The following is a 25,870-nucleotide window of genomic DNA, read 5'->3' as shown; positions in this document are numbered from 1 at the left end:
TGAAGCACAATTTTTTAACAACACATAGGTTCATAGTGTGTTAGAACCTCAGGTCTGGAAGAGGAACCACGCAGAGCGTACGGATCTTGCCCACTCCTCCCACTCTGAAGATGAGAAAACTAAGGCCAGATTAGGGAAGTGGCTTGCCTGAAGACGTGCCTCTGATGATGATCACTTAAATGCTTGTTTTGTAGGATCACAATTTCTCTCCTCTTTGCTAAAGCTAGGAAAGAGGCCGGAAGGTACAATGAAATTGTTGAAAGAAGAACTAACCTGTTTAGTCCCTTTTTATTTTAGGCGTTCGATGTAAGCTCCCTGCGAATCTGGTTTCTGTTTTCTTTTACGTCTGGCGTGGGCTCCTGGGGTGACGCCATGGCTTTTCCTTGGAATCTCACGGGGGTCAGAGCACATGGAAAGTACCTTTTCCTAAGATGTCCCCTCAGCGCCACAGTATTTTAAAAAGTAGGCCCCTCCACACCGTCACCTTTATCGAGAGAGAAAAAAAGGAATAGGAAATAACTGTTGGGCGAATTGTTGATTAATACTCTGCACCAGGGCTGTCGTATGAGAATCAGAGCAGCTGACTCTTCAGAGCGCTCATAATTTACGTGTGTCTTTTCACAACCTCTTTTGAGGAAAGTGCTCTTACTGTCTTTTGTTTACAGGTGGTTACATTTAGGTGCTGAGAGGTATAGCTCCTTTAGTTCCATGGGCGCACACACAGGGCTAGCAAGGTGCCAAGGAGTGGCTAAACCCTGACGTTATGACTTCCGGGTCCCCACTCCAGCCATGGCGCTCTGGGGCAGGGCCGCCCATGCCACGTGCGTCCTGATGTGTTAAGCAGTGAGCCGCGTGTTGAGCAGAGAGAGTGGAGGGAGCCAGCCCCAGCTGGAAAAGCCTAGGCCGGTGTTGGTCAGGTGTTTGGACGGAAGCGTGGGGTACAAGCTAGAGTGGCAGATTAGGTCCATATATAGACTTCCCTGCTTCTTGGGAGCCATCCTCGTTTCAGTGACGTGGGAGAAGGTGGGTATGTTAGATTCCCCACTTCAGTCCGCTTCTCTCAGTACCCCTTCTTCTGTCTCTTGTTCCGGCTTACCTCTTCCTTCCTCTTTCCCCTGCTGTGCTGGGCCGTGTGCTGGGAGCTGGGGTAACTGGGGACGGGAGTTTCTCGGGTCCGTCGCTTAATTCCTTATTTGCTATTAACCTTATTAACTCCTTCCTGTGATTCATCGGGCCTGGGGTCTCTGTCTTGTGTGAGGATTGGGGGTGTGCTGGCATAGGGAATTGGGGGTCCGATTACAGCATACGTCTGTGCCAGCCAGTTTCCTCGTTTTCAGCTCTGGGCGTCTCCGGCACCCTGAGCCTTCCTGGGGTTCTGCAAGTTTATTGGTCTTACCAGCCACCGGCACGGAGGCTGTCCTGTCCTCTGTCATGTGCTATTTCATTGTCCACTTTGGACTGTGTGGGCTTCCACTTGTCTTGTGGTTTTTAGCCAAGATAGAGTTGGTATTTCTGTTTCTCATCATTGTCAGGTTGTGGTTTATCTTGGGGGTAAAGGAGATACGCTTTATCAGTCCCTGTCTAGCACCTGTGGGGTTTTCCTCCTTTCTAGTACATAGTAGGTTCTTGTTCAGTCACTAAATGGGGCTAGAGAGAGACTCTTGGGGAGCCCATCACGTAAGTCCCAAGTCAGTCAGATTGGCAGCAGCTCAGCACGTGAGACAGGAGGGATGGTGCCACAGGACGTGGGTGGCTGCGTGGATGTGGGGGTCAGAGCACTCGGAGCCTCGGGAGGGTTGTTCGTTTTGAGGACTTGAAATAATCGATATTTTCCCGTCCCTTGTTTTTAAAGTAGTGATTGTAAAATATGCTTGTGACGTACGAAACTGTGAAGCAGAGTGAGAGAAACGTGTGCATCCAGGATTTAAGAGCCACACTTCATCAGTCATCGTCATGTAACATGAAAAAGTTAAACTTTGAGTGTCTTACAGCTTTTTTAAGCACGCGTATATTGCAATATGAGGGAAAATGTCCGTGCAACAAATTTTTGAAATGTCTAATTTGGTGTGATTTCAGTGAGGAGGACATGTATCGTGCCGCGGATGAAATAGAAAAGGACAAAGAATTACTTATACATGAAAGAGGGTTATCAGGTATGTTTGGAATTGTTTTATTTATAGACTTCTTACTATTTATAGTGGAAAATGCAGTTAAATCAGTGTATCCATTTCCATAAAATACTGAGACGTGCTTCCTACGAAACATTCTTCTGCATATGCACTTAGCTGTGTCTGATTGTCCATTTTGCCGAGTATGTTTGGGCAGTACCGGTTCCTGAGATTTTAAGAATTTCATGCGCACATTCTCCCCACGTCCTCTACATTCATATCATTTTTGCACCGTGAGGATTTGTTTAAGCTCTTGACACTGCCCTCTCTCAGCTCCTGCTCTCCCTCATATTCTTAGAGGGAGAGTTAGGGTGTGAAATGCCCCTTTCCTTTCCAGCGGAAGGACTTCTTGAGAAGCTTGGCTCCATGTGTCTTTGCCTGCAGGTGGCCGCGTGGGTGTGATGGGCTTGCGAGAAAGAGCGATCGCGGGGTCAGTAGCCCAGTTCCCCTCATTTCATGACTTTCTGTCCGTGTTTCTGCTCAGTTATGCCTGCTCTTCTCACTGCACGCAGAACCCATGGGCCCATCGCCGCCAGGGTGAGGGGTTACCCCGGCCCCCTGTGTGGGGCGCCTGGCCTTCCCCGCTGGTCCGGGCAGGGGCTGAGTGGGGGTGCTCCATGAGGGGGAACATGCTGTAAACGACCCACAGGTGGCATTTTCTCTCATGACCTGTGTCCTGTGTGTGTGTTCTGCTGGTCGGTTTTGAGAACTAACCTCTGTTTACTTTATGGTCAACACAAATCATTGTCACACGTGTGATTAGGAACCCGTGATACAGAGCGGGGTTTTTGATAATTTTCAAGGCTCTCTTGAGTCGTCCTCACAAGGGGTTGGCGGAGCTCTTTACCGTGCCAGCCCTCGGAGACATGCTGGGTGTCCAGTCTGGCGTCCGGGCCGGTGTCCACAGTCAGGTGCGTTCCTGGGCCGCGCTCTCCGTCCTCCGTGAAGTTTCCGCGGGTGCGCGGTTTCCGCTGCTGCCATTGCACACGGTCCGTTCCGGACGCAGAGTCCTTGTCAGTCGTGCTCCTGAGGAGGAGGTGCTTCCTCGGTCGTCGGGTGTCCCCGCTGCGTTCGCAGGGCCTTCTTGCTTTCGGAGCAGCGACTCCACCCTGACCGCCGCTGTGGCCCTCCGCACGCTGCGGCTGTTCCCGCTTTTCAGCGAGTGTGTCATTTCAGCTTCAGTCCCAGCCGAGGTGGATCCCTTGACACCCCTTCCGGCGCCTCAGTCCTGGGTTCAGCGCCCTTCCTGAGATAGGTCCTTGGGCAGTGCCTCTGTAAGGGTCTGTTGGCAGGGAGCTCTGTTGGCTGGAGAATTTGTTTCACTTTGTTGTCTAATAACCCCAGACGGCAGGTGTTTTCTCTCACCTTTCTGAGGACTCTATTCCGTTGTCCTGTCATTTCTAGGGGAGTGAGAGTACTGCAGTCACACACCCGTCCTTGGTGGATAATGTGTGTTTCTCTGCAGTTTCTTTCTGATGTCTGTGAAGTGTGGGCTTTGAAAAACATACTGCTTGAGGTTGTCTTCCTTTTGAATCCCTAGATGCCTCGTTTACACCAGATTGGGAGCATTCTCAACCATTATCGTCTTGAATGTTGTCCTTTTCTCTTTCGCCCCATGTGCTCCTTCTGGAACTCTCAGTAGATGTGTGCTACCTCCTTCCGTCATCCAAGGCTCCTTGTGACATGCCCTTTCCTAGATTTTTTTGTCTTGCAGCCTCTGTTCCATTCTGTGCTATTTCTTTGCATCTCTTTTCTTTTCTTTCTTTTTTGGAAAAGTTCTGGGGATGCCTGGCAGGCTCAGTCAGTAGAGCATGCGACTCTTGATGTTGTGGATGTAAGTTCAAGCCTCACATTGGGTATAGAGATTTAAAAATAAAATCTTTCTTTTTAAAAAAGTTCTGTTTTCCCTTCAGATTTGCCTGGTCTCTTTTTGATAGTTTATTGCCCTTTGCTCGTGTTTCTTACTCCTTTTTATTTCTTTAAGCATTTAAAACCTCCTCTTCTGGATCTGAACATTTCATTCCCTGAAAATCTTGGCAGGTCTGATTATGCCATGTGCTATCTTTGCTTATTTCTCGTTTCTTCAGAGTTTGAATTGTAAGCTCAGATTTTGCGTTTCTGTGTAGGGCTCGTGCGCTCTGCCTTGAGTTTGCGAAAGAGTTTGGCCTTGTTCCCACGAGGCACCCAGGGTGTCACTGACCTTGGGCCACATTATTGCTAATTTCTAAACTTGAGTTTCCACGGTCTTGGGGCTAATCTGAATTCCCACCCTGTCCCTGTATGAGAGGCAGCTGGGAATTTTGAATTCTCAGGGAGACTTCCTCTTTCCCAAGCCAGAGCTCAGACCAATGCAGAAAGTTTTCTTTTGCTCTCTCGTTATTAGTGAAAACACCTTTCATTAACAAAGGGGTCTAGGGGTTGGCAAACTATGGCTCCCTGGCCAAATCTGATGTGCCACCTGGTTTTATAAATAAAGTTTCATTGGAGTTTCTGAGTCTACATATTGTCTGTGGTGGCTTTCACTCATGGTAGGGTTGAGTAGTTGTTCCAGAAACCGTATGGCCCTCAGAGCCCACGTTATTTACTCTCTAGCCCATTACAGAAAGAGTGTGATTTCTGCCCTAACCCTCCCTCTGAGAGTCCCAGCTTCCTGAAGTTCAGTTTTAAGTCCACATCTTTCCAGATTCTGAATGCTTGTCTTTGTTACCGTATGGGGGTCGGGACCAGACCTCTTGGTTATTNTCTTGGGGCTCCAAGGTGGCTCATTTGTTAAGCGTCTACTTCGGCTTAGGTCGCGATCTCACGGTTTGGGAGTTCAAGGCCCACATCAGGCTCTCTGCTGTCAGCGCGAAACCGGCTTTGGATCCTCTTCCCCTCCCTCTGCCCCTTCTCCGCTGGTGCACGCACTCTCTCAAAAATGAATAAACATTTAAAAAGAAATGTTCTTTCTTGGAAATAATAAGAGTCTGTAGTTTGCAGTTAAATGAAGAAAGGAACGAAGCTGCTTGAGGTCAGGCACTGCCTGTCCCGCGCCTCTAGCTCCTGTCCTGGAGGAGGGCGCATGGGGGTTGTTGGAGCCTCCCTCCCGAAGGGACTCAGAGCATCGTTTTGATGCGAGCAGCCGAGCAGCTGTGTGGGTGCTCCCTTTCCCACCCTCACTGGCTCACCGTGCCTGGGGCCCAGGGCTTTTCTTGGTGTAGGCAGGGAGGGGGAGCGCGGGCCGGGAGAGTAGGGAGGCAGGGCGTTGTTCCCACGAGGTCCTTCCTGCGCCGGATGTGCTGTCCGTAAGGCTCCTAACCCTGCCTGGTGGAAAAACGGCCCGGTGTCCTCAACCCTGCACCTTTGCGGTTCTCGTACGTTGTGGGGAGGTGAGCGAGGAGGCAGACGCGAGGAACTCTTCCCTCCACGGCATCGACGCTCAAAGAACGGTTTTTGAATTTCAGCACCAGCGGGCCTGTATCTGAGGCGCAGCGCTGGTGTCTGCGGGCTCTGCGTGTTTTGCTTCGAGGGTGTGCCTGCGCTTAAGCCGGTCCTGATGCAGGCCGCAGAGATCGGATGTCCGTTATCCTCGGAAGGACTTGTGTTCCTTACTCCTCCCTCTGTCCATCGCACCCTGGCTGTTGTCCTTCCTTCAGGCCACAGACCCGTCCAGGACAGAGCCCGGGTCTTCACAGCCCTCGTAACCCCGGTTTCCAGCTCAGTGCTTGGCTTGTGTTAGACATTCAGTAAATATTTGTCGAATTGAGCTGCGTGTGTTTTTACTTTATACCTTCCCCAGGAGTAAATACATTGTAAGGTGCTTCGGTCTTTATATCCTAATTTCCTTGCTAGCATTTACTTCTTCAGTAATTTAAAAAGGACGTCGAGGTGTGTGTGAGAATTTACCTCACTTTCTTCCTAAAACACCTCCCCCCATGTGCGTGCATACACATATACCACAAATCAGACCCAAACTTCATATGTTAAACAAGGAAAATCTAAAAGCCATTTTTTATTATATAATTTAATTGCAAGTTTTTTTTTTAATGTATCGTTATAGTCAAATGAGGTCCATAGTTGGGCTAATATTGAGAGCTTCATCAGTTTGGCTTATTATCAACAGCTTATAGCCTTTTGGGATCAGGCAGAGTGTAAATAAATAAAGACAAATATAGTTTTTGTTAAGGTAGCTGTTATCTTTTTGTATGATGGATATAAAAAGTAAAAACCATTAGATGTATTTTTTCGTGGCTGAGACTTGCACATTTAATTTGATGAGAATAGTATTCTCAGGCACCGTGTGTCAGTGCAGTTCCAGGTGCTGAGATGACAAGTGAGACACAAAATAAGCCCTTGCCGTTCAGGCATTTTGCTGTATTGTGTTTGTGGGGGTGGGAATGTGTGGGGATTTAGGTGAGGAATGCAGAAAAAGAAATATGGCCGGTGTTGATCAGTGCCAAGAAGAAGAACAAAACAGTGTAAGGGGACTAGAGTGAAGCTGTGTGTGTGGCATTGTGACCTGGGGGTGTTAGGTGACACTTGAGCAGAGAGCGGTGGGCAGGGAGTGATGGAGCCCTGCAGGGGTCAGAGAACAGGCGAGGCTGCAGGCAGGGCTGGAGCAGCCGCTCTGGGGAGGGGGAGGAGCAGAGGCCCGAGACGCGGTGCTGGCCTGGGGGTAGGACATGGGGGCCTTTGTAGGAAGTAGGGGCATTCGTTCCACTTGGGGGACTCGGGGGGTTCCGGAGCTGTCAGAACCCCGGAGTGGTGGCTGTTGTCTGACTCAAGTGTGAAGTGTATCCCTCTGGCTGCCGTGTGGGGAGTCAGGTACGGGGACGAGGGAGGCCCGTTGGAAGGCGTCCAGGTTATCCAGGAGTGACGCGATGGTGGTAGGGAGTGGCGGCGTTCTGGATCTTTGTGGGATGAGGTTAGAGGAAAAAGTAACCTCTGAGTAAAGCAGTCTGTTATTTTGACGATGCTTTGTTGCCTTACCCACGCTTCTTTTTGATTCTTCAACAGAAGCCAGATTAAGTGTAGCTCCTGAAATGGACATCATGGACTACTGCAAAAAAGAATGGAGGGGAAATACACAGAAAGCCACATGTATGAAAAAGGTACGGGTGCCTGCATGCACATAGTTCCAGTCTTTCAAATAGTCTATCAAAAGTAATTACGTAATGTGTCCTTTTATATTTTTAGACATAGTTACAACAACTGCTATTAGACTTCATAAATACTGATATTCTAATTTTAGAGATGAGGAAACAGACTCCAAAGGTAAGGGACTTGTTCTGAGTCACAATATTAATACAGAGTCAGGATCAGTTATTCAGTTACTTTGTTTCTTTGAAAAAGGTATCTGCTAGATGTAGATTTGTGCTGCTCAGAGTTGGGTCAATCATTGGTTGTCCTCTTGGGGTCATTTGGGGACAGGTCATTTTGGCCTGCGGTGGGAAAAGCCTTGGGGATGGGACCTGCAGAGGCCACCCCTGCTGCTGTCCCTACCTGGGTTTGGGGTCATGCTTTCCTGTCTGAGGGCTTGGGCTCTCCTGCACTCCCTGTGCAGAGGGATCTGGAACTGCTCCCTTTCTAACTGTCCCTGGAGCTGCCCCTCCTGGTCCCGTTGCATAGATTGATGACCCTACCTAAGGATCAACCTACCTGAGGCTGTGGGACACCGGGGGTGCCTGTGACGTGGTCCTGCTATGGCTGGGCTGCGCTATTGTTCAGTCGGACCCCTTGACCCACCCTGCGGTTCTCCCCTCCACCGTGCCCTCAGTCCAGTATTCCTTACGGGGTTGAACGATGTGAAATTGCTACTCTGACCATTTCTGAGCTACTTAAATGGCATTTTCAACCTAAAACTTCCAAAACCTCTGGGTTTATCCCTTGGTCATTTTTCCCTTGGGATTATTTACATTGTGAATTCGAATGTACTTCTTTTATATTAGAGATATTGGACCTGTTCTATTTGATAGGAACATCTATTTTTGTTGTTGTTTAGATCTGTGTTAGAGTTTAAACTTTAAAATATTCTAATACATTTGTTCTTTTCTTTAGCTCTTGTTTTTATTTATTTCTTTATTTTTTATTTTAGAGAGAGAACGTGAGTGGGGGAGAAGGGCAGAGGGAGGGAGAGAGAGTCTTGAGGTTCCACGCTCAGTGCGGAGCCCAACGCTGGGCCCGATGCCACGACCCACGATCATGACCTGAGCCGAAACCAAGAGTTGGACGTCCGTTCAACTGACTGAGCCACCCAGGCGCCCCTGAGCTTGTTTTTATAGAAACTATTGTGCCTCTTTCATATGCTGCTCAGGCTTGCCCTGAAATGGGCTGACCTTACTCAGAATGTAGCTGCTCCTTTTAAAGCTCTGAGAGCCGTATTTAGCTCTGCTCCCCGTGAGTCTGAACTGTAGACTCTTCATGTCTCAGGCCCTAGGTCGGGAGCTCACTCAAGAAGTACCTGGGACCACGAACATTTAAATTTGCCAGGCCGTCTGCTGCATATGCGTATTGTCTGCTTAGAGGTTTTCTAAACAGCTCTGTATCAAACTAGACAACCAGGAGGCTGGATACCTGACATATGTTTTCTCATCTTCCCCAGAAATGCTTTCCCTGACTTGCAATTTTATTTCATTACCTCAGACTCTTTAAAGGATCTGTTCTAGGGGCGCCTGGGTGGCTTAGTTGGTTAAGCGTCCGACTTTCGCTTAGGTCATGATCTCGCAGTTCGTGGGTTCGAGCCCCGCGTTGGGCTCTGTGCTGACTGCCAGCTCAGAGCCAGGAGCCTGTTTCAGTCTGTGACTCCCTCTCTCTCTGACCCTCCCCTGCTCACGCTGTCTCTCTCTCTCTCTCCTAGAAATAAATAAAACATTAAAAATTTAAAAAAAAAAATAAAGGATCTGTTCTAACAATTGGCACTTCTGGGTCCATCATTGAAGATATCTGTTAATTTATCCAAATATTCCGTATTTTGGAACTCGTGCTAATATCCTTTCCCTGTGATTTTAGTTTGAGGGAAAGATTTGACCATGTAGTTGGGCTCTTTCAGTGACCAAATAATCAAAGTCACATCAGTTGGAAAAGTGTCACTCTGGGACCCGTGGCAGTAATCAGAGCATCTCAGGGACCTGGTGCTAACAGTTTGGGTCTCAGTTTGTTTTTTTTTTTTGCCCTTATTTATCTTATGGTTTATTTTTGTTTTGGATATTCTTTGGGAAGTATGTATAAATCCAAATTAATTTTAGAACTTTGATTCACCTGTGAAATAGCATGCGTAATGGTGCATTTGGAAAGATGCAGATACCGTTGAGTTAGCCGTTGTGACTATTCCCAGGGTAGCTGGGAGTCCACAGAGGGGAAGATGTGCTCCGTGGGCCCTTAGTGTGGTACTGTGATTGGACCGCTAAATGAGAACGCAACTCTCAAAATTTTATGGTTGGAGAGAAATCATTTCACACCCACCTGGAACACCATCCTGTGACTTGCACCTTGAAAACTAATAATGAGGGTCCTGAAGTTACACACAGCCTGCATGGTGTCTGCCCCACATTGAGGGCGACGTTCCTTCCTGTGTGTAAGTGACGACAGTCAAGGGTGAGTGAGACAGGCAGCAGGGTCCACAGGACGAGGCTAGTGAAGTGCAGGAGTTAGCAAAGTGGATCCTGACGCTCGAGCATCCAAATCAGGCTGTCTGGGTGCCTGTGGACCATTTTATGGTGGCTTTTTTTTGGAGTATGCTTTGAAATGGTCCATTTGGATGGCTATACGTTTGGGTGACTGAACACGTATGTCACTGAGCATTTTCATTTCCTTGTTTCACCTCCAGACTGGATGAGAATGACACACGAGTCCACTTTTTAAAGAGTCTAATAGAATTATCCAGACATCTTCTAGCATGCGGACTTTTTTTAAGTACACCATGGAAGCTTGGGATTTTTTTCCCCCCTGAGAGAGAGAGCACGTGTGCGAGGGGCAGAGGGAGAGGGAGAGAGAGAATCGTAGACTGGCACCGTGCCCAGCACAGAGCCTGGCACGCAGGGCTCAGTCTCACAACTTTGAGATCATGACCTGAGCCACAGTCAAGAGTCAGACTCTTAACCGACAGAGCCACCCAGGCGCCCCATGGGATTTTTCTTATTTTTTAAAAAAGGGAGATAGAAACTTAGTATGTTTCTCTTTTTTTTCCTATCTCTTCGTTAGAGTTTGGGTCACTCTCAACACAGCTCAAACCCCTCAGAAGTCGGTTATCGATAAGTAAGTGTTAACAGCAGTTGTGTTTAGAAAGGGACATCTAACTCCAGCTCCAGGGGCGGTAGTGTCTTTATAATATTTGGTGTATTATTTATATGTTCTCGTGTGTTGCGTCTGTTACAAATGCTGATGTTTTGTACAATACTAACATCTGTTAATTTCTTTTGGTTAATAAAAAAAAGGAATTAGAACGGGTTATGTGAAGGCCTCTGCCAGCTTGTTCTCATTCTTCTGATGATGGGCGGGCACATTTTTCCCCCACAGGAATAAAACTTTCCCTACTCTCTGCAGTCAGTAATGACCACTATGAATTCTTTGATGCTTTTACCCAGGGCTACGAGGAGGTGTCGCAGAAGTTCACCTCCATAAGGCGAGTCCGTGGAGATAATTACTGTGCGCTGAGGGCCACCCTGTTCCAGGCGATGAGCCAGCCGGCGGCGCTGCCGTCCTGGCTGCAGGACCCAGAGCTCACGCTGGTACGCTGCCACCACAGGTTTGAGTCCGCAATGTTTCCAGTCGTTTTTGTGAGAGAGCTTCCACGTTTCTGCCCACGCTACTCACCAGTACTGCCCGTGGTGTGACATCAGCACGTGGGTTTATTCATTCTCGTGGGCAGGGGTGATTTTGCATGATAGAAGGACCCAGAATAATTGCTATTTCCCAGAAAAGTCATCGAATTTATTTGAATAATTCAGCTGAATTAAGAGAGCTGGTGGTTAGTTTGTAACAACTGCTTACGACAGTTTGACTCGGTGTCGGTGTGTGTAGTGAGTGGGCTGTGTGTGGAAGCCGCCGGGCACCTGTCGGGGTTTTAGGACGCAGATTTCTGTAGCTTTAGCTCCATTGTGAGAAATCCACACCTTCTGCATAGTGTTAAGTTGGTGTAGCAGGTGGCCTGGGAGAGGCCTGGGAGGTGAGGGTCAGGGGATGTATCCCAGGCCTGGCCATCTTTGTGTAGTAGTGACACCCAGAATGGTGTGTCAGTGTGACTTGTGTCTATGACACACATCAGATGGAGTCATGGGATGGGTTGGATGATAGAATATCCCAAAAAAGAGTTTGGTGGGCAGGAATGATTGGGCAGAACTGATAATGAGACATTAGTTAGAAGAAACTCAGAAGTCCTGTGCCGAAACAATAATAGCAACACCACCACAACACCAAACCTGTAAACAAAAGCCAGGAGTGCTCGCCGTGGGAGATCGGCCTTAACGGCAGCCCGGGAAGGACATCGGGATGAATGGATCGCAAGTTCAGTCGGAGGCCACATGACGTGTGGCTGGCAGTGGGAACGAAGCCGTGTCCTCAAGGAACATTCTGAACCACAGCTCCCTCTGGGACTGGGCCGGTCAGATCCCGTGTCGAGGGCGGTACGGCTCTGGGCCTGTGTCCTCCGTACAGACGCGAGTGTGACCAAGGTGATTGTTCCTGTTGAGGAGCTGTTGAGGGAGCTGGGTATTTTCCTGGAATGAAGACGACTTAGATAAGTTGGTTGGCAGCCGAGCTAGAGATTAGGCCCATGCGGGGTCACACGGCCTCCAAGGGCACCGCCTGCCGAGGCCACTCCATTCCTGCTCATTCTGGCTCCCCCACCATCTTCCCTGGAGAGAGTCCACTCTGACGGGAGCCTGTTTGAGGGAGTGAGGGGCAGGTGGTGCGGCGTGCCTGGAAGAAGGTGGGGTGCGACCAGGCGTGCAGGTGGAGCGGGTGTGGCCTGGCCTGGGACAGGGGTTTGTCTGTCTCCACACACTGCTTGTGTAACTGTGATACGTCATCTGTTCGCTGTGAAATCTGAATTCGCTAGTATACTTGCTGAAGACAGCAGATCACGTGATACTTGAGGCTATTGCTGCAGAACAAGACAGTCTTAAGGGAATTTCAGTATGAAAGTCATTTCTTATGCACCTTCCTGACACATCAGAGTGACATGGATCCTGTCATACTAAGTAAAGCCCCGCTTGCGGTCAGGGCTGGGTCTGAAGTTGTGTAAGAGGCTTGCAGTTGTCAGTACTTGAGCAGAGCCGGTGACCCGTCTGCCTCCGTTTACCCTGCTCCCTGATCTTTTTGAAATGTCCAGGCTGCTTCTGACCACCACCCTGTGTCCGGTGACAGTCATGTGTCCTGGTTTGTTCATGGCACCACCGCCTGTGGTTACCGTGTGTCCGTGGGGCTTTTAGGAGCCTGGGAACACTGCCTACTTCTGGGGACACGGAAGAGAGCTCAGCAGGCAGGTTAAAGGGGATCTCGTTTTGCATACTTAGCCTCTCCTGAACCGCACCGGCTCTCCATTAAGCCACCCCTGCAGCTTCTGGGACCAGAGAGGTCCTGGGACACCTAAGCTTGTAGGAGTTGTAGACTGAGAACCGATGTCGGCCTCTGGGCTGTGGGCCATGCGCTGCGGAGCGTTTCTTGACCTCATCAAGAGTTCGGGCGAGCCCCGAGAAGCCGTATTTTGTCACTAAGGAACATGCACCCTGTAGCTGGCTGTATCTGCCTGTGTTTGCAGATTGAGGTACGATCCCTGTAGCATTTTGCCATTTCCCTCTTTCCCAGAACACACTTGGTTCCAGAACATGACAGGGAAAGAGGAGAGCTGGACTGAGAGACCCTCCCCTTAGTCTGAGCCCACGCCCTCTCCCCTGGCTGTGCTCCCTTCTCAGCCTTGGGGGGTGGAGCTTTGCCCTCACTGCCTCTCCCCTGCCCTGCCTGGGCTCCCTGTCTCCAGATCCCTGTCTCCGTATTTGACTGCAGCTGGACCACCTGACCCCGACCCCACTGTCGGAGGTGGCTTGGTCTGGCTGCTCTTAAACTTGGGGTAGTGTCTCGGTCCCTGAGAGGGGGCTGTCCTTCAGGACACTGGGTTTTAGAATGTCTCTGAACAGGTGGGACCTGTGACAGTGTTTGTATATCGAAGCTCTTATTCATGAATTTGTTTTGAGGACACATCTTTGTTAACTGCAGTCCTTCTGATCATGGTGGTGGTGGTGGAATTGTAGGCACTTGCTGGAGAACAGGCAGTTTTATGTACAGTCACAGTGAAATTCCATCTCAGCGAATCACCTACTTTATCCTGAAATATTTCTGATCATGATTTCTTGTTTAAATCTTGTTTCTTGTTTGAATCTCCCTCATTCTAACAGAAGTGCAGTCTCTTGTATGTAGTAGAAAGGAATGGCTATTTCCGTGTGTTCTGTGCTCCGTGACTCTGGAAAGCATTTAAAGGTAGATCCATTTTTTCTTCTAAATAAACCGTTCCAGCTGCATTATTCTTTCCTCATTGTTACTTTCTCACACCCTGTGTTTTGGGCTTTCTCCAGGATCTCCACGGCTCCCAGAGGCATACACCCCTGAGCGAGGTCATTACTTAGCAACAGTTTGCCCGGTGCATGGAAGTCATGAGGAAACGGACTTTTATGTCAAGGTTTCCCTGTGTGTAGTTAGAATGTTGGGGTCTTTTAAGTAATTCAGTTGTGTGTTGTGCTTGCTGTTTAGGCACGCATACAAGGCCCTGGGCTGCTCGGATGGTGTCCTGGGCTTCTCTGTACCCCTTTTCCCAGTGTAGCAGATACTTCCTTGTGCCCAGTTGTGATTTCAGCTTGTTGCCACATGAGGGCATTTTAGGTTCTGGTGACAAATCTGAGAACCTGAACTGAAGGTTCACAGCAGAAGTGAGCACACATTGGTGAAATGCTGGGCAGCGTGGGCGCGGAGCTGGGCCGCTTGGTGCGGTGGTCACAGGAAATGGGGAGGGGACAGCCCCTCCCCGCTCAGTGAGTGAGTGTGGATCATGGTCCCTGGGGTCACGTTACCTGAAGAGGAATTCCCCTGCGTGGTTTTGTTTTTTGCAGAAAGGAAACCACCTTTGTTTTACATAGTTGCTGTAGGTCAAGAAGGTAAAACTGGAATCACCCTTTGTGAAAGGGTCTTTAGAGCCTTAGCTCCCCGGGGAACTGAATGTGTGGCCTCATTTAAAACTGTATTCCACGTAGGGTGTTGTAGGGATTACGTCTCCTTTAATGATCTTTTGACTTGGAGGTGAGCTACCTTTTTCCTTTCTGGGTTTCATATCAGGAAAGCGACATGCCTGTGCCCAGCCTAATTGGGAATGTTCTCCTGACACACCCAAGGCAGTGGGGACTGTGAGGGGTTCCTGTGATGTCATCCGTCAGGCTGTGTCCCAGCTTGCCTTTCAGACTCCGGCTTCTGTTGATGATTAGGGGAAAGGAAAATAAGACACACTCCAGGAAAAGAAGAGAAAGAGAAAGGAACCGGTCCTTCTTTAATGAGCTAGGCCACCGTGGCTGTTTACTTCTTATTCTCCATGGTGTTCTTCTCTTACTATGTTGATCAGGTGGTTAAACTAGATACACATTGTTTTTTTGAATGTCAAAACTTTGGGGATACACAGTATATTGGAAATTAGGCTTTATATTTCTAATCAGGAAAGAGGTTTTCACCTTATCCCGGACCGTCTCGCATGCCTGAGGCGCCTTCCTACGTTGGGCATTAGGGAGTGGCAGGGAGCCTGCCATTGAGCTCAGTAGCTGCCGGGGTGCTTTGTGAAGACCCCGCGTGGACCCTGCCCGAATGTCCCCATGCTCTGGCTGTGGTTGGAGCCGAGCGAGGGAAATGGTGCCTTTGTATCTCAGCCAGAACCACCGTTTCACCCCAGCAGCCTCCTGGGGTTGGGGAGGGGGTGCTTTCTGAGTCCACAATTCCAGACGTAGGTCTTCCATCCCAAACCCAGACAAATGTGCAGGAATGAATTCTGGAAACAAAGGTAGGTTTCAGAGGCTTCGCAGTTTCTTGGGATCCCGTGATGGATTTCTTGGTGTTAACACCTTTTTATCTCTCTGTTTCTTGATAATCCAGTTACCGGAAAAACTCATAAGCAAATACAACTGGATCAAGCAGTGGAAACTTGGGCTGAAATTTGAGGGGAAGAGCGAGGACCTGGTTGACAGAATTAAGGAGTCCCTCATGCTGCTCAGGAAGAAGGTTTGGAACGTGTAGTTTTTTTGCTCTGATAGGCACAGAGCTCTCACTCCTGACCGCCCCAGCCGACCGCTTCTTGGTCCCCACCTAGGGGACTGCCACATGCCCGTGGCGGGGGTTTAGGCAACACGATTTAAATGAACACAAAGTCTTCCTGTGAAGGCTTTAGGAAGATGGGGAAATAACACCATTTATTATGTTTAGTGAAATGTTTAACTTTCTTCAAAGGAAACCTTAAACAAGTGTAGTCTTTGTTCGGAGTCATAGTGACAAGCTTCAGGGATAGTCTGTATTTTGTCTTTATTTCTTACAGTATTATCAGTGATATGAGTGCATCTTTATTAAATTCTTCCCAGTTATGTTGATGTTTTAAGATTCTCTGCATATTTATTAGACTTGTTTTCATTCCTGAATGATTGTCCTGTGAGTAGATTCAGTGACTTATCTTTTGAAAACTGTCCTGAGAGTTTCTCTAAACAGAATTACAGGGAGAACTTGGTTGGCAGATTCCCAGTGATTTGGTTAAGAAAATACTCCTGTTCTGGAGTGTTCCACAGGGTTTGGATGTCCTTGCACACTGGTCCACACTGTCTACTAGGTTGCTTGCTTGAAGCTTTCTTCAGGAACCCTGGCCTGAGGCGCTTGCTGATGGCTTCAGGCTTTGTAAATGGGAGGGAGGCGGGTAAGGGAGGGCAGACGACTTTCTTTCTTTCTCTCTTTCTCTCTTTCTTTCTCTCTCTCTCTCTCTCTTTCTTTCTTTTCTTGCGCTCCCTCCCTTCCTTTAAAAGTTTATTTACTTTGAGACAGAGAGCTCGTGCAAGTGGGGGAAGGGCAGAGAGAGAGGGGAGAGAGAATCCCAAGCAGGCTCTGACCTGTCAGCCCTAAAATCAAGAGTTGGACACTTAACGGACTGAGCCACTTGGGCTCTCTTTTCCAGAGCCCTCAGCACTTACCCTGCATGTTGATCGGTTTCCCCCAGTATAGTCTGCCATCCAGTTAGACTTTGAACTCCACGAGAGACTGTCCAGCTCAATCCTTTTCAGCCAGTGAGTACTAAGCCTGACACATGATAGGTGTTTGGTAAATATGTTGTGTAGTAAGTGAACTGAGGGCATTGACCTCCTGGAACTTAGTTTTTGTTGACAAACATAAGAGTTTAATGGAGAGTTCACTGTCAAGGGCAGTCTAGTGGTAAAGAAACTGTGACGAGAGAAGGGAATAGGAACTCTCTTCTCTTGGCCCCTCAGAGTGGAGCTTGGGGTTCATAGAGTACAGGCTTGGCGGGGGTGGGGCCTGCGCTTTACCCAGGATCTGGGTTAGGGGGCCGCTGAGAGCAGGAATGGGGCCGTTTGAGGGAACCGGAAGGCCCTTCAGCTGGGCCGCTTGTGACAGTTTCCTTTTCGTGTCTTTTAAGGTCTTGTGAAATTGCAACTTTATCAGTTGTGTCTGCTATGACTAGATCCTCAGTTTTGGGAATGTTTAAGTGATTCCAATTCACAATGACATACAAATTACTCATTAGTAATCTAAGCCAACATAACTGGTACCTCTCACGTGCCAGGCTGCCCGCGAAACACTTCATGGGTTAATTCTCATAACTACCGAGATGTAGTGGCTCTATTATCCCTGTTGTAAAGATGTCTGTTAGTGCCACCAGCTGCTTGGTGGCAAGGCCTTCATTCCATCCTGATCCTGACTCTAGAGCCATGCTTTTCCCTGCCGGCTTGGTTGCTTCTGGAAAACGTGTGATGTTCCAGATTCCAGCCACATATTGAAGAGAATCCTGTGGTACGGTCGTTACCATTAAAATTTACTATTGAATTTAGAATTTTAATGGTTTTTGAGAGGAACAGTAGTTACTGGTTATTCATACGGACTAGTTTCTGGGGTGCCTGGGTGACTCAGTTAAGCATCTGACTCTTGATTTTGGCTCAGGTCATGATCCCATTGTTTGTGGGTTTGAGCCCTGAATTGGGCTCTGCGTTAAAGGTGCAGAGCCTGCTTGGGATTCTGTCTCCCTCTCTCTGCCCCTTTCCTGCTCTATTTCTGTCTCTCCAAATAAATAAACATTAAAAAAATATAATAAAAAGGCTCTGAACTTTGTCTCCTCATTTGCTTGAACTTAAAAGCACACATATTTATTGAGTTTTCTTGTTCACTTAAGAGTTTGTCTCTGTGGGGCGCCTGGGTGGCTTAGTCGATTAAGTGTCCGACTTTTGCTTAGGTCATGATCTCACGGTTCGTGGGTTCGAGCCCCACGTCGGGCTCTGTGCTGACTGCCAGCTCGGAGCCTGGAGCCTGTTTCAGAGTCTGTGTCTCCCTCTCTCTCTGACCCTCCCCTGCTCACGCTGTCTCTCTCTCTCTCTCCTAGAAATAAATAAAAATATTAAAAAAAAAAAAGTTTGTCTCTGTTAGCTGAGTATCTAGTACTCTGCTTTATTCTTCATCAGGAGTTGGTAAACATTTCCTGAGTGGATATATTCATTTGAAATTCCCATGTATATTTTTAAGAAGTTAGAGGGGAGACCTTAGTAAATTAACAATAAAGAGACCTCACAGTCTTCCTTGCCCAACTTCATTTTTACAGCTTGACTTGGTGTTTCCGGGTGGTCAGTGCCCTGGAAACCCCTTAAGGGAATGAGTAATTTTAGCTGCCCGTCATAGCCTCACACACCGGCCTCACATACACCGTGTTAGCTCCTTCAGAATATTCCTTTTTTTTTTTTAATTAAAAAATTTTTTTTAATGTTTATTTTTGAGAGGGAGACAGAGCACAAGCTGGGGAGAAGAGGCAGAGAGAGGGAAATGCAGCATCTGAGGCAGGTGTCAGGCTCCAAGCTATCAGCACAGAGCCTGATGCGGGCCTCAAACTCATGAACTCTGAGATCATGACCACCTGAGCCAAAGTTGGATGCTTAACTGGTTGAACCACTGAAGTCGATGCTTAACTGAGCCACTCAGGTGCCCACCTCCAGAAGTATTTCTGATTGGTTCAATTTTTTTTAAATATTCTTTTTAATGTTTATTTTAGAGAGAGAGTGAGAGGCAGGGGAGGGGCAGAGAGAGAGGAAGACACAGAATTTGAAGTAGGCTCCAAGCTGTCAGCACAGAGCCTAACACAGAGCTTGAATCCATGAACTGTGAGATCATGGCCTGAGCCAGAGTCAGGCGCTTAACCGACTGAGCCACCCCGGCACCCTTTGGTTCAATTTCATTGTCTAGCGTGCTAGGGGAGTTGAAAGTTCCATTCTGTGGCCTCAGGGCTTCTTAGTGCACTGTATTTTTGTTTCAGATTAATGGGGGAGAAGCTGAATGAGGAATTTGTGTGGTCCAAAGAGTACAATTGTTTGAGCTGAAAACTTCAATGTTGTGAATGTTGGTACATAGTCCATGATTGCTACTTTTGAAAATAATTTTGTGCTCGTAGGATGGAAGTATACCAGAGTGTTTTAGAACAAACGTTTGTCATGTACCTTTCTTGTTGTAGTGGGCAGGCCTGGCGGAACTAAGAAGTGCCGAAGCAAGGCAAATAGCTTGTGATGAACTGTTCACAAACGAGGAAGAGGAATATAGCCTCTATGAAGCTGTAAAATTTCTAATGCTAAACAGAGCCATCGAACTATATGATGATAAAGAGAAGGGAAAGGAAGTACCATTTTTCTCTGTGCTTCTGTTTGCTCGGGACACATCGAATGATCCTGGACAGCTGCTAAGGAACCATCTAAACCAGGTGGGACACACTGGTGGCCTTGAACAGGTGAGTTGCGCCTTTGGGAGTGTAGTAGTCCAAAACCGCAGCTATCATCAGCAGACGGTGTTCCCGAGCTTTCGCTGGGCAAGCATTCTGGAGCAGCTTAGTTGTGCGGTTCTGTCTAGGGGCCTCAGGAGGTTGCAGTCCTCTGAGGGCTGGGCTGGGTGGGAGGGCCCACTTCCGGCATGGCGCACCCCCTGCCTGTCGGCAGGAGGCCTCGTTGGTAGCTTGGGAGGGTTTAGTTCCTCCACACATGGGCCTCCCCTTGGGTTGCCTGAGTGTCTGTGACATGACGGCTGGCTTCTCTCAGAAGGTGAAGTGATCCAAGAAGAAGGGAGGAGGAAGCCACAGTGTGTTGTGTGATCGCGCCTTGGAAGTTAAACGCCGTTGTTTACGCCATATTCTATTTATTAAAAACAAGTCACTAAATCCATCCCACACTCAAGGGGAGAGCATTCGTTCCACCCACCTTTTCAAGGGGGGTGGGAGTGTTGCAAAAGAATTGTGGATCTGTTTTGTAAATACCACGTTGATTTCGGCCTGGGCTGGCTTCTGCAGGGTAGCAGATGGGGTCAGTACGCCCGCGTCTGGTAGGCTGCAGATAAATGAAGCAGAGGGTCTTCTTATTTAATCTGAGCAGCTGTAGCTGTACTAGCTAGCATCCTTTAAAAATAGAAAGGGAGTCGCCTTAGCCAGTAGAGACTAGCCTGCTCTTGGATCTTCCAGAGATGCTAAGCTTGGGTTCTACACAGAGACCCGGTGCAGTCCTGTCCCGGGACTCACCACACCTTGCCTGTGTGTACTGCCCTCATTCTGTGACCCTAAAAAGCTTAAGTCCTTTTTAGCGGAAAAGCCAGTCATTAAAGTAGCATTTAAGGCTATCCATCCAAAGTGCTACCTCCGTGCTTACGTGACCCACTCACACTTACCTTTTCCTGGTGTGTAGGAAAGAGCAGAGGCTGACGCTCACTGCCGGCTCAGGGAGAGTTAACGGCAGCCACTTACAAAAAGTATCTGCACTCCCAGCATAGGCTACTTACGTCTCCTGAACCGAAGCACATGGCTTCAGCGAAAAGTCTGGGGCGGCTGGTCAGCAAATTAGACCGAAGTTTGTTCTTTGAGTCTCACAAAGTCTACTGTCGGGGCGAGTCCGTTTTTAAAACAGAACGGCTTTATTGAGATATAATTTACATACCATAAAGTTTACCCTTTTGAAGTGTGTAACTCAGTGGTTTTTAGCATTTTTATAGAGTTTTACAGCCATCACTGCGGTCTAATTTTAGACCATTTTGTCACTCTTAAAAGAAACCCTGTACTGATTGGTGCTAATTCCCCCTCCCCTTGAGCCCTAGGCAGCTACTAATCTACTTCCTGTTGCTGTAGATTTGCCTATTCTGGACATTTCCTATAAATGGAATCATACAATACATGCTTTTTTGTGACTTCTTTCTGTCACTGAGCATAACGATTTCAAGTTCATCCATACTGCAGTGTGTCTCACCAGCAGTATTCCATTGTGTGTATATACCAATGTATTCCATTGTGTGGCAGATCACTCTTCATTCATGCTTCAGCTGATGGACATTTGGGGTCTTTCTACTTTTTAGCTATTTTGAATAATCTTGTTATGAACATTTATGTGCAGGTTTTTTGTGTGGCCACACGGTTTCATTTCTCTTGGGTATATACCTAAGATGTACTTCTTTTTCTTTTTTTAATTGAAGTTCATGAATCACAAGATTAACCATCCTAAAGCCTGTAACTCAGTGGCTCTTGGTACGTTTAAACGTATGATCACCGCCTGTGTCCACACCATGTTCATCACCCTGCAGGAAACCTGGTCCCAGTTCAGTAGTGCTGCCTCATTCTTCTCTGTTCGATCATAACTGTTGTGGGGGGTGTGAAGTGGTAGCTCAGTGTACAGGCTTAGGTTTGCATCCCCCTGATGACTTTGCAGGTGCTTGTCACCCATTTGAGTATCTTCTTTGGATTAATGTCTGTTCTTTTCAAATCCTTTGCCCAGTTTTTGAACTAGTTATTTGTTTTTTTAAATTGTTGAGTTATAAAAGTTCTTTAAAAAAACTTTTAATGTTTATTTTTGAGAGAGGAAAAGAGACAGTGCGAGCAAGGGCAGAGCAGAGAGAGAGGGAGACACAGAATCTGAAGCAGGCTCCAGGCTCTGAGCTGTCAGCACAGAGCCGCACATGGGGCTCAAACTCACAAACCCCAAGATCATGACCTGAGCCAAAGTCAGAGGCTTAACTGACTGAGCCACCCTGGAGCCCTGCCTTATAAAGGTCTTTATATATTCTGGATGCAAGTCCCTTATCAGATGTTTAGTCCATTTTTGGTGACCCGCTTATTTGTAACACCTGTCAAGGAGAGGCCAGGGCCCGGGCGGGAGAAGGAAGGGGGTTGCGGCCTCCCTGTGCTGTGGGCTGCCTGCCACGCGTGTGAGGGAGCAGGTGGTACGCCGCATCTGCAGGGTGGCTTCCCGCTGCAAACCTGTTTGCTCTTTTCCCCAGGTGGAAATGTTCCTCCTGGCCTATGCCGTGCGCCACACCATTCGGGTGTACCGGCTCTCCAAGTACAGCACCGAAGAGTTCATCACGGTCTACCCCACCGACCCGCCCCTGGACTGGCCGGTGGTGACCCTGATTGCTGAGGACGATCGGCACTACAACATCCCCGTCAGAGTGTGCGAGGAGACGAGTCTGTGAGACACGCGCCTGGACCCCCTGGCCCCACGGCCAAGGTGCACCGGCCGCTCCGTGCCGCGGCCCTCGGTCTCAGGATGACCCGCGGGACCTGTTGGGGCCTGAGAGCCATGCCGGCTGGGGCTGTTCTGAAGACAGCTTTTGATAATAAGAATTAACTGAGTGTTTTCCCTCACCTTTGATGCAACATGTCTCACTGGGGGCCTTCAGAGTACTTCTTTTGGAAGGTACAGACGACATCTTCTCCATAACGCAGATCTTTTGTACCACAGGAGAGGAGTATGTTCTTTACGTCTCAAAAATCAGACTCTCGAATGTAAACTTGCCCTCAGTTTTTTCTTAAAAAAAAAAAAAAATTCACAAAGTGCTAGCACCTAAAGGAGAGGAAAGAGTGAAAGAGCAGATCTAGCTCTGTAACCCACCTGGACTCCTTTGGGCCAAGAGCTGGCATGGAGACAGGGTGCAGATGGCCATAAAATCACACACAAGTTTGAAGAACTGGACTGGACTGGATATATACTTTTAACAACCAAAATGACCAGGAAAATATGGAATATGTTTGAGATATTAAGAGAAAGGAGAGAAGGGTGTGACATAGCACAGCTGGAAGTCAATAATTATAGAAAGAGTATTTTATGCTTACACACCCTCCAAAGTCACGCTATTGCATGATCTATTTACATGTACTAAAAGATGAAAAAATATATCAGTGGAATAACCAAAGTGATCTGAGGTACAGAATAAGGAGAATTTGGTTTTGCTGGTTGAGTCTAAGTCTAAGTCTTGAAGGATAACCAAGGAACTTCAGTGAAGAGAAATATGGAAAAGCATACCAATTAAATGGGACGGAAAATGCATTATACGTGAAATTTTGTGATTTGGCTAACACCAGGGACAAAGGAAATAAGAGGGAACATGATGGAAAAGGTAAGCAGGGGTGGTGGTACGTTTTCAAAGTCTTTTGGTCTGGGAATAACATGATCAAGTGCATATTTTGAGAGATAGCAGTGGTGACAGGATTGGGTTTGTAGTAAAAGTGGAGATCACTTAAGAGACAGATCATGAGATTTAAAGTGAAATAAGTTAAAAAAGGTGGAGGAAGAGCACTTATACAAGATTTTCAGTGATAGAAATAGGAGAATTTGTATACTTAGCAAGGATAGATGGTGTGGAAGGAGGTAATCTGAGAATGATAATGAGGTTTCTAATTTGGACTGGGTTTATGGTGAGAAATCTTTTATGGGTTGGTACATTGGATGTGAGCATAAATATTAAGATGGAAAATAATTTGGTCTTCTTTCCTTCCTCTTCTGTCTTTTCTTCCTGCTTCTCTGTCTTTTTCCCTTCCATCTTTTGCATATCTTTCTGTCTTCCTATTTGCATTTTATTTTCCACTTGATTTCCAAATAAGAATTTGAAGTGGTTGGGGCATCTGGGTGACTCAGTCAATTGAGTGCCCGACTTTTGATTTTGGGGCTCAGGTCGTGATCTTGAGGTCATGGGATTGAGCCCTGTGTCAGGTTCCACACTGAGTTTGGAGCCTGCATGGGATTCTCTCTCTCCCTCTGCACCACCATCCCCAATCCCCACTCACGGGTGTTCTTTCTCTCTCTCTCTAAAAAAAAAAAACCTAAGTAAATTAAAAAAAAGAATATGAAGTGGTTAATACTTAAAGTTGTTCTCTTTGTGTTGTTCTAACATTTTTAGCGAGTTATCCTTTTTTTAATCTCTCACAATTTTGGAGCATTGTTAAATTGCCCTGGGGGACTGAGAACTTGATCCTGCTTTGCATTCCTAAACAAAAGGATTCTCTCATGCCTGTAGATAAATTGTTATTAAAATAATCATATTGAACATTAACTAATGCTTAATGTTTGTGCCTTGCAAAAATTAGGCCTTAATGTGATTTACTTCTAGTTACCTCATTAAAAGTCATATATAACAAAAAAATCATATATATAACAGAGATCTGTATTCATCATTTTAGATATATTCAAATATAATAAGCTATAATATGCAAAGACAAAAAATACAATAATACAAAAATAAAAATGATTCTAAGAATACTGACTTAAACAAAATGCTTGACCATTTATATGTTTTAAAGTCCACAAAATACAAAAAACATTTTGGCTAGTTTTTCTTTGGGATTAATTTAAAATATGATTTATCCCTTTAATAAATTAGTATAAAAAAGGGGGATTTGATTTGATATGGCCCAATGCCATCCAAAAGAGCAATGTGCCAATAATGTGACTACTTTAATAGATACATAGTATTTAAACCAGATGAAAAAAACTCAACGTGTTTATTTTTCATCAAGCTAAGGTCAGTAGAAATATTTCTATGTAACATAATATATCATCATGGGATGTCATCTTGAGAAGGTCAATTTAAATAAGAAAGAAAAACGTGTAGCCTGGATGAAAACCACAACCAATCCTCCAAAGAAATACAGGATTGTAAGCTGTGTTCTAATTCAGGAATGTTTGATAATTGCTTTCATTAGGTAATTTCTGGGATAGGGCAACTCTGGCATGTTTTTGTTGGGGGAGGGGAGGGGGCTTAATTTGGTCTGCATAATGCCAGCCTCCTGCAAGGAGAAAAGCCCAATTAAAGGGACATAAACATACTTTAAGTGTCGTCATACATGCTCCCAGAGCATGGGACCTTTATTTAGCATAACCTTACCACTCATAAGTGCAACAAGGGCTGGACTTACTTAGAGAAATACTGGAAATTTTCCAGGTGACTGGTTAGTTAATTGGCCCTCCTTTGGGGATGTGGCAGGAGAAGTCAAGGAAGGAAGATCGGTTTCCTGATGTTCCTGAAAACTATTTAGAAATACGGCATGATGGGAATTCACCAACTTTTTCCTTTGGGTATTATTGCACTTAGTAGAATGATCCAGGTTCTTTTTGGGTCCAAGTGATGCCACGAAATAAATTTAGCCATGGAAGGAACAGATATTTTCTTCTCTATATAATTTGGCACAATGCTTAAACCAATTAACATCCACAGAGAATAAAGTTGAATAAATAAAGCACCTTTTATAAGGTACAATGTCTTTAAAAGTAAAATACTAAGAAAAATTATGCAACATATTTAACACTTGTTATGTAGTATAATTGAAGGAAACCCTTCAGTGTTAATATGGTGCATTAAAAATTCTGTGGTGTCAATAAAAAGTTAAAAGCAAATCCTATATTAATACTTCTTTCATAAGCAGCTGTTGTAAAGCATTACTCAGAGGTTTTAAGAATAAACAAAGAAAGTATTATGCATAATAATCACGTTATGAGATAAATGTGTTTTTGTTATAAAAGATCTTTCATCTTCAAAGGTTTTAATAGTCACAGCAGGATAAAAATGTGGTAGCTCTTGTGTACAAATCCTTTCTTGTACTTTAGAGAGGTCCCCTCCTCTAAAAAATCTATAGGCACCCTTCATATTTTTAGCCTTGAAGATGTGAAGTATTTTCAGGTAAATGTCTCTGGTTGAATTACATAGTTATTCACAAAGCAATGTCCTTCAATATTTATAAACATCAAATATTCTATAAAAATTTTAGAAAATCAGTAATTTTTTTTCAACAAATATTCACTGAGAATCTACTAGGATCCCAGTGTTTGGATACAGAGCCACATCCTAGAGATCCAAAGGTAAAGGAAATGAGTAACCTCTATTTTTTGCCATAGAGATATGTTTGTAATTCAAGCCATGTAATATCCATTCTTTATGTATTACTGTGTATCAGACATTTTCATCCAGATATCATATGTTAATCCAAATTCAAATATCCAAAATTAAGCTACTTTCCTTTAGATAGAATATCATTTAGATATTCCAACAGAAACCACTCCTTCCTCTTCATGTCCATGTTTCTTTATTTTTTTATTATTATTTTTAAATGTTTTTATTTTATTTTTAAGAGACAGAGAGAGACAGAGCATAAGCAGGGGAGAGGTAGAGAGAGAGAGGGAGACACAGAATCCAAAACAGGCTCCAGG

The 25,870-nt window shown here is 46.3% G+C and overlaps 1 protein-coding gene across 1 annotated transcript; it reads left to right on the top strand.

Moving 5' to 3' along the window:
• Positions 1-203: 203 nt before the first annotated feature.
• On the top strand, positions 204-22,181 carry OTULIN (OTU deubiquitinase with linear linkage specificity). The gene is made up of 6 exons (XM_077749428.1): positions 204-2,153; positions 7,164-7,258; positions 10,730-10,873; positions 15,270-15,395; positions 18,880-19,149; positions 21,669-22,181. The coding sequence occupies exons 1-6, from the start codon at positions 1,868-1,870 to the stop codon at positions 21,861-21,863; spliced, it is 1,116 nt and encodes a 371-aa protein (XP_077605554.1). The 5' UTR covers positions 204-1,867; the 3' UTR covers positions 21,864-22,181.
• Positions 22,182-25,870: the final 3,689 nt, after the last annotated feature.

Source organism: Crocuta crocuta, unplaced genomic scaffold (genome assembly GCF_008692635.1).
Source record: "Crocuta crocuta isolate KB4526 unplaced genomic scaffold, BGI_CrCroc_1.0 scaffold89, whole genome shotgun sequence".
Classification (NCBI taxonomy): Eukaryota; Metazoa; Chordata; class Mammalia; order Carnivora; family Hyaenidae; genus Crocuta; species Crocuta crocuta.
The sequence above is the reverse complement of the archived record's forward strand: the minus strand, read 5'-3'. Positions and strand labels throughout refer to the sequence as shown.

Bases quoted from the DNA above. Each gene is read 5' to 3' on its own strand.
- OTULIN (XM_077749428.1), top strand. From the start codon at position 1,868: ATGCTTGTGACGTACGAAACTGTGAAGCAGAGTGAGAGAAACGTGTGC. The intron at 7,259-10,729 runs GTACGGGTGCCT...GCTTTTACCCAG, and splicing joins AAGCCACATGTATGAAAAAG to GGCTACGAGGAGGTGTCGCA. The intron at 19,150-21,668 runs GTGAGTTGCGCC...TCTTTTCCCCAG, and splicing joins ACACTGGTGGCCTTGAACAG to GTGGAAATGTTCCTCCTGGC.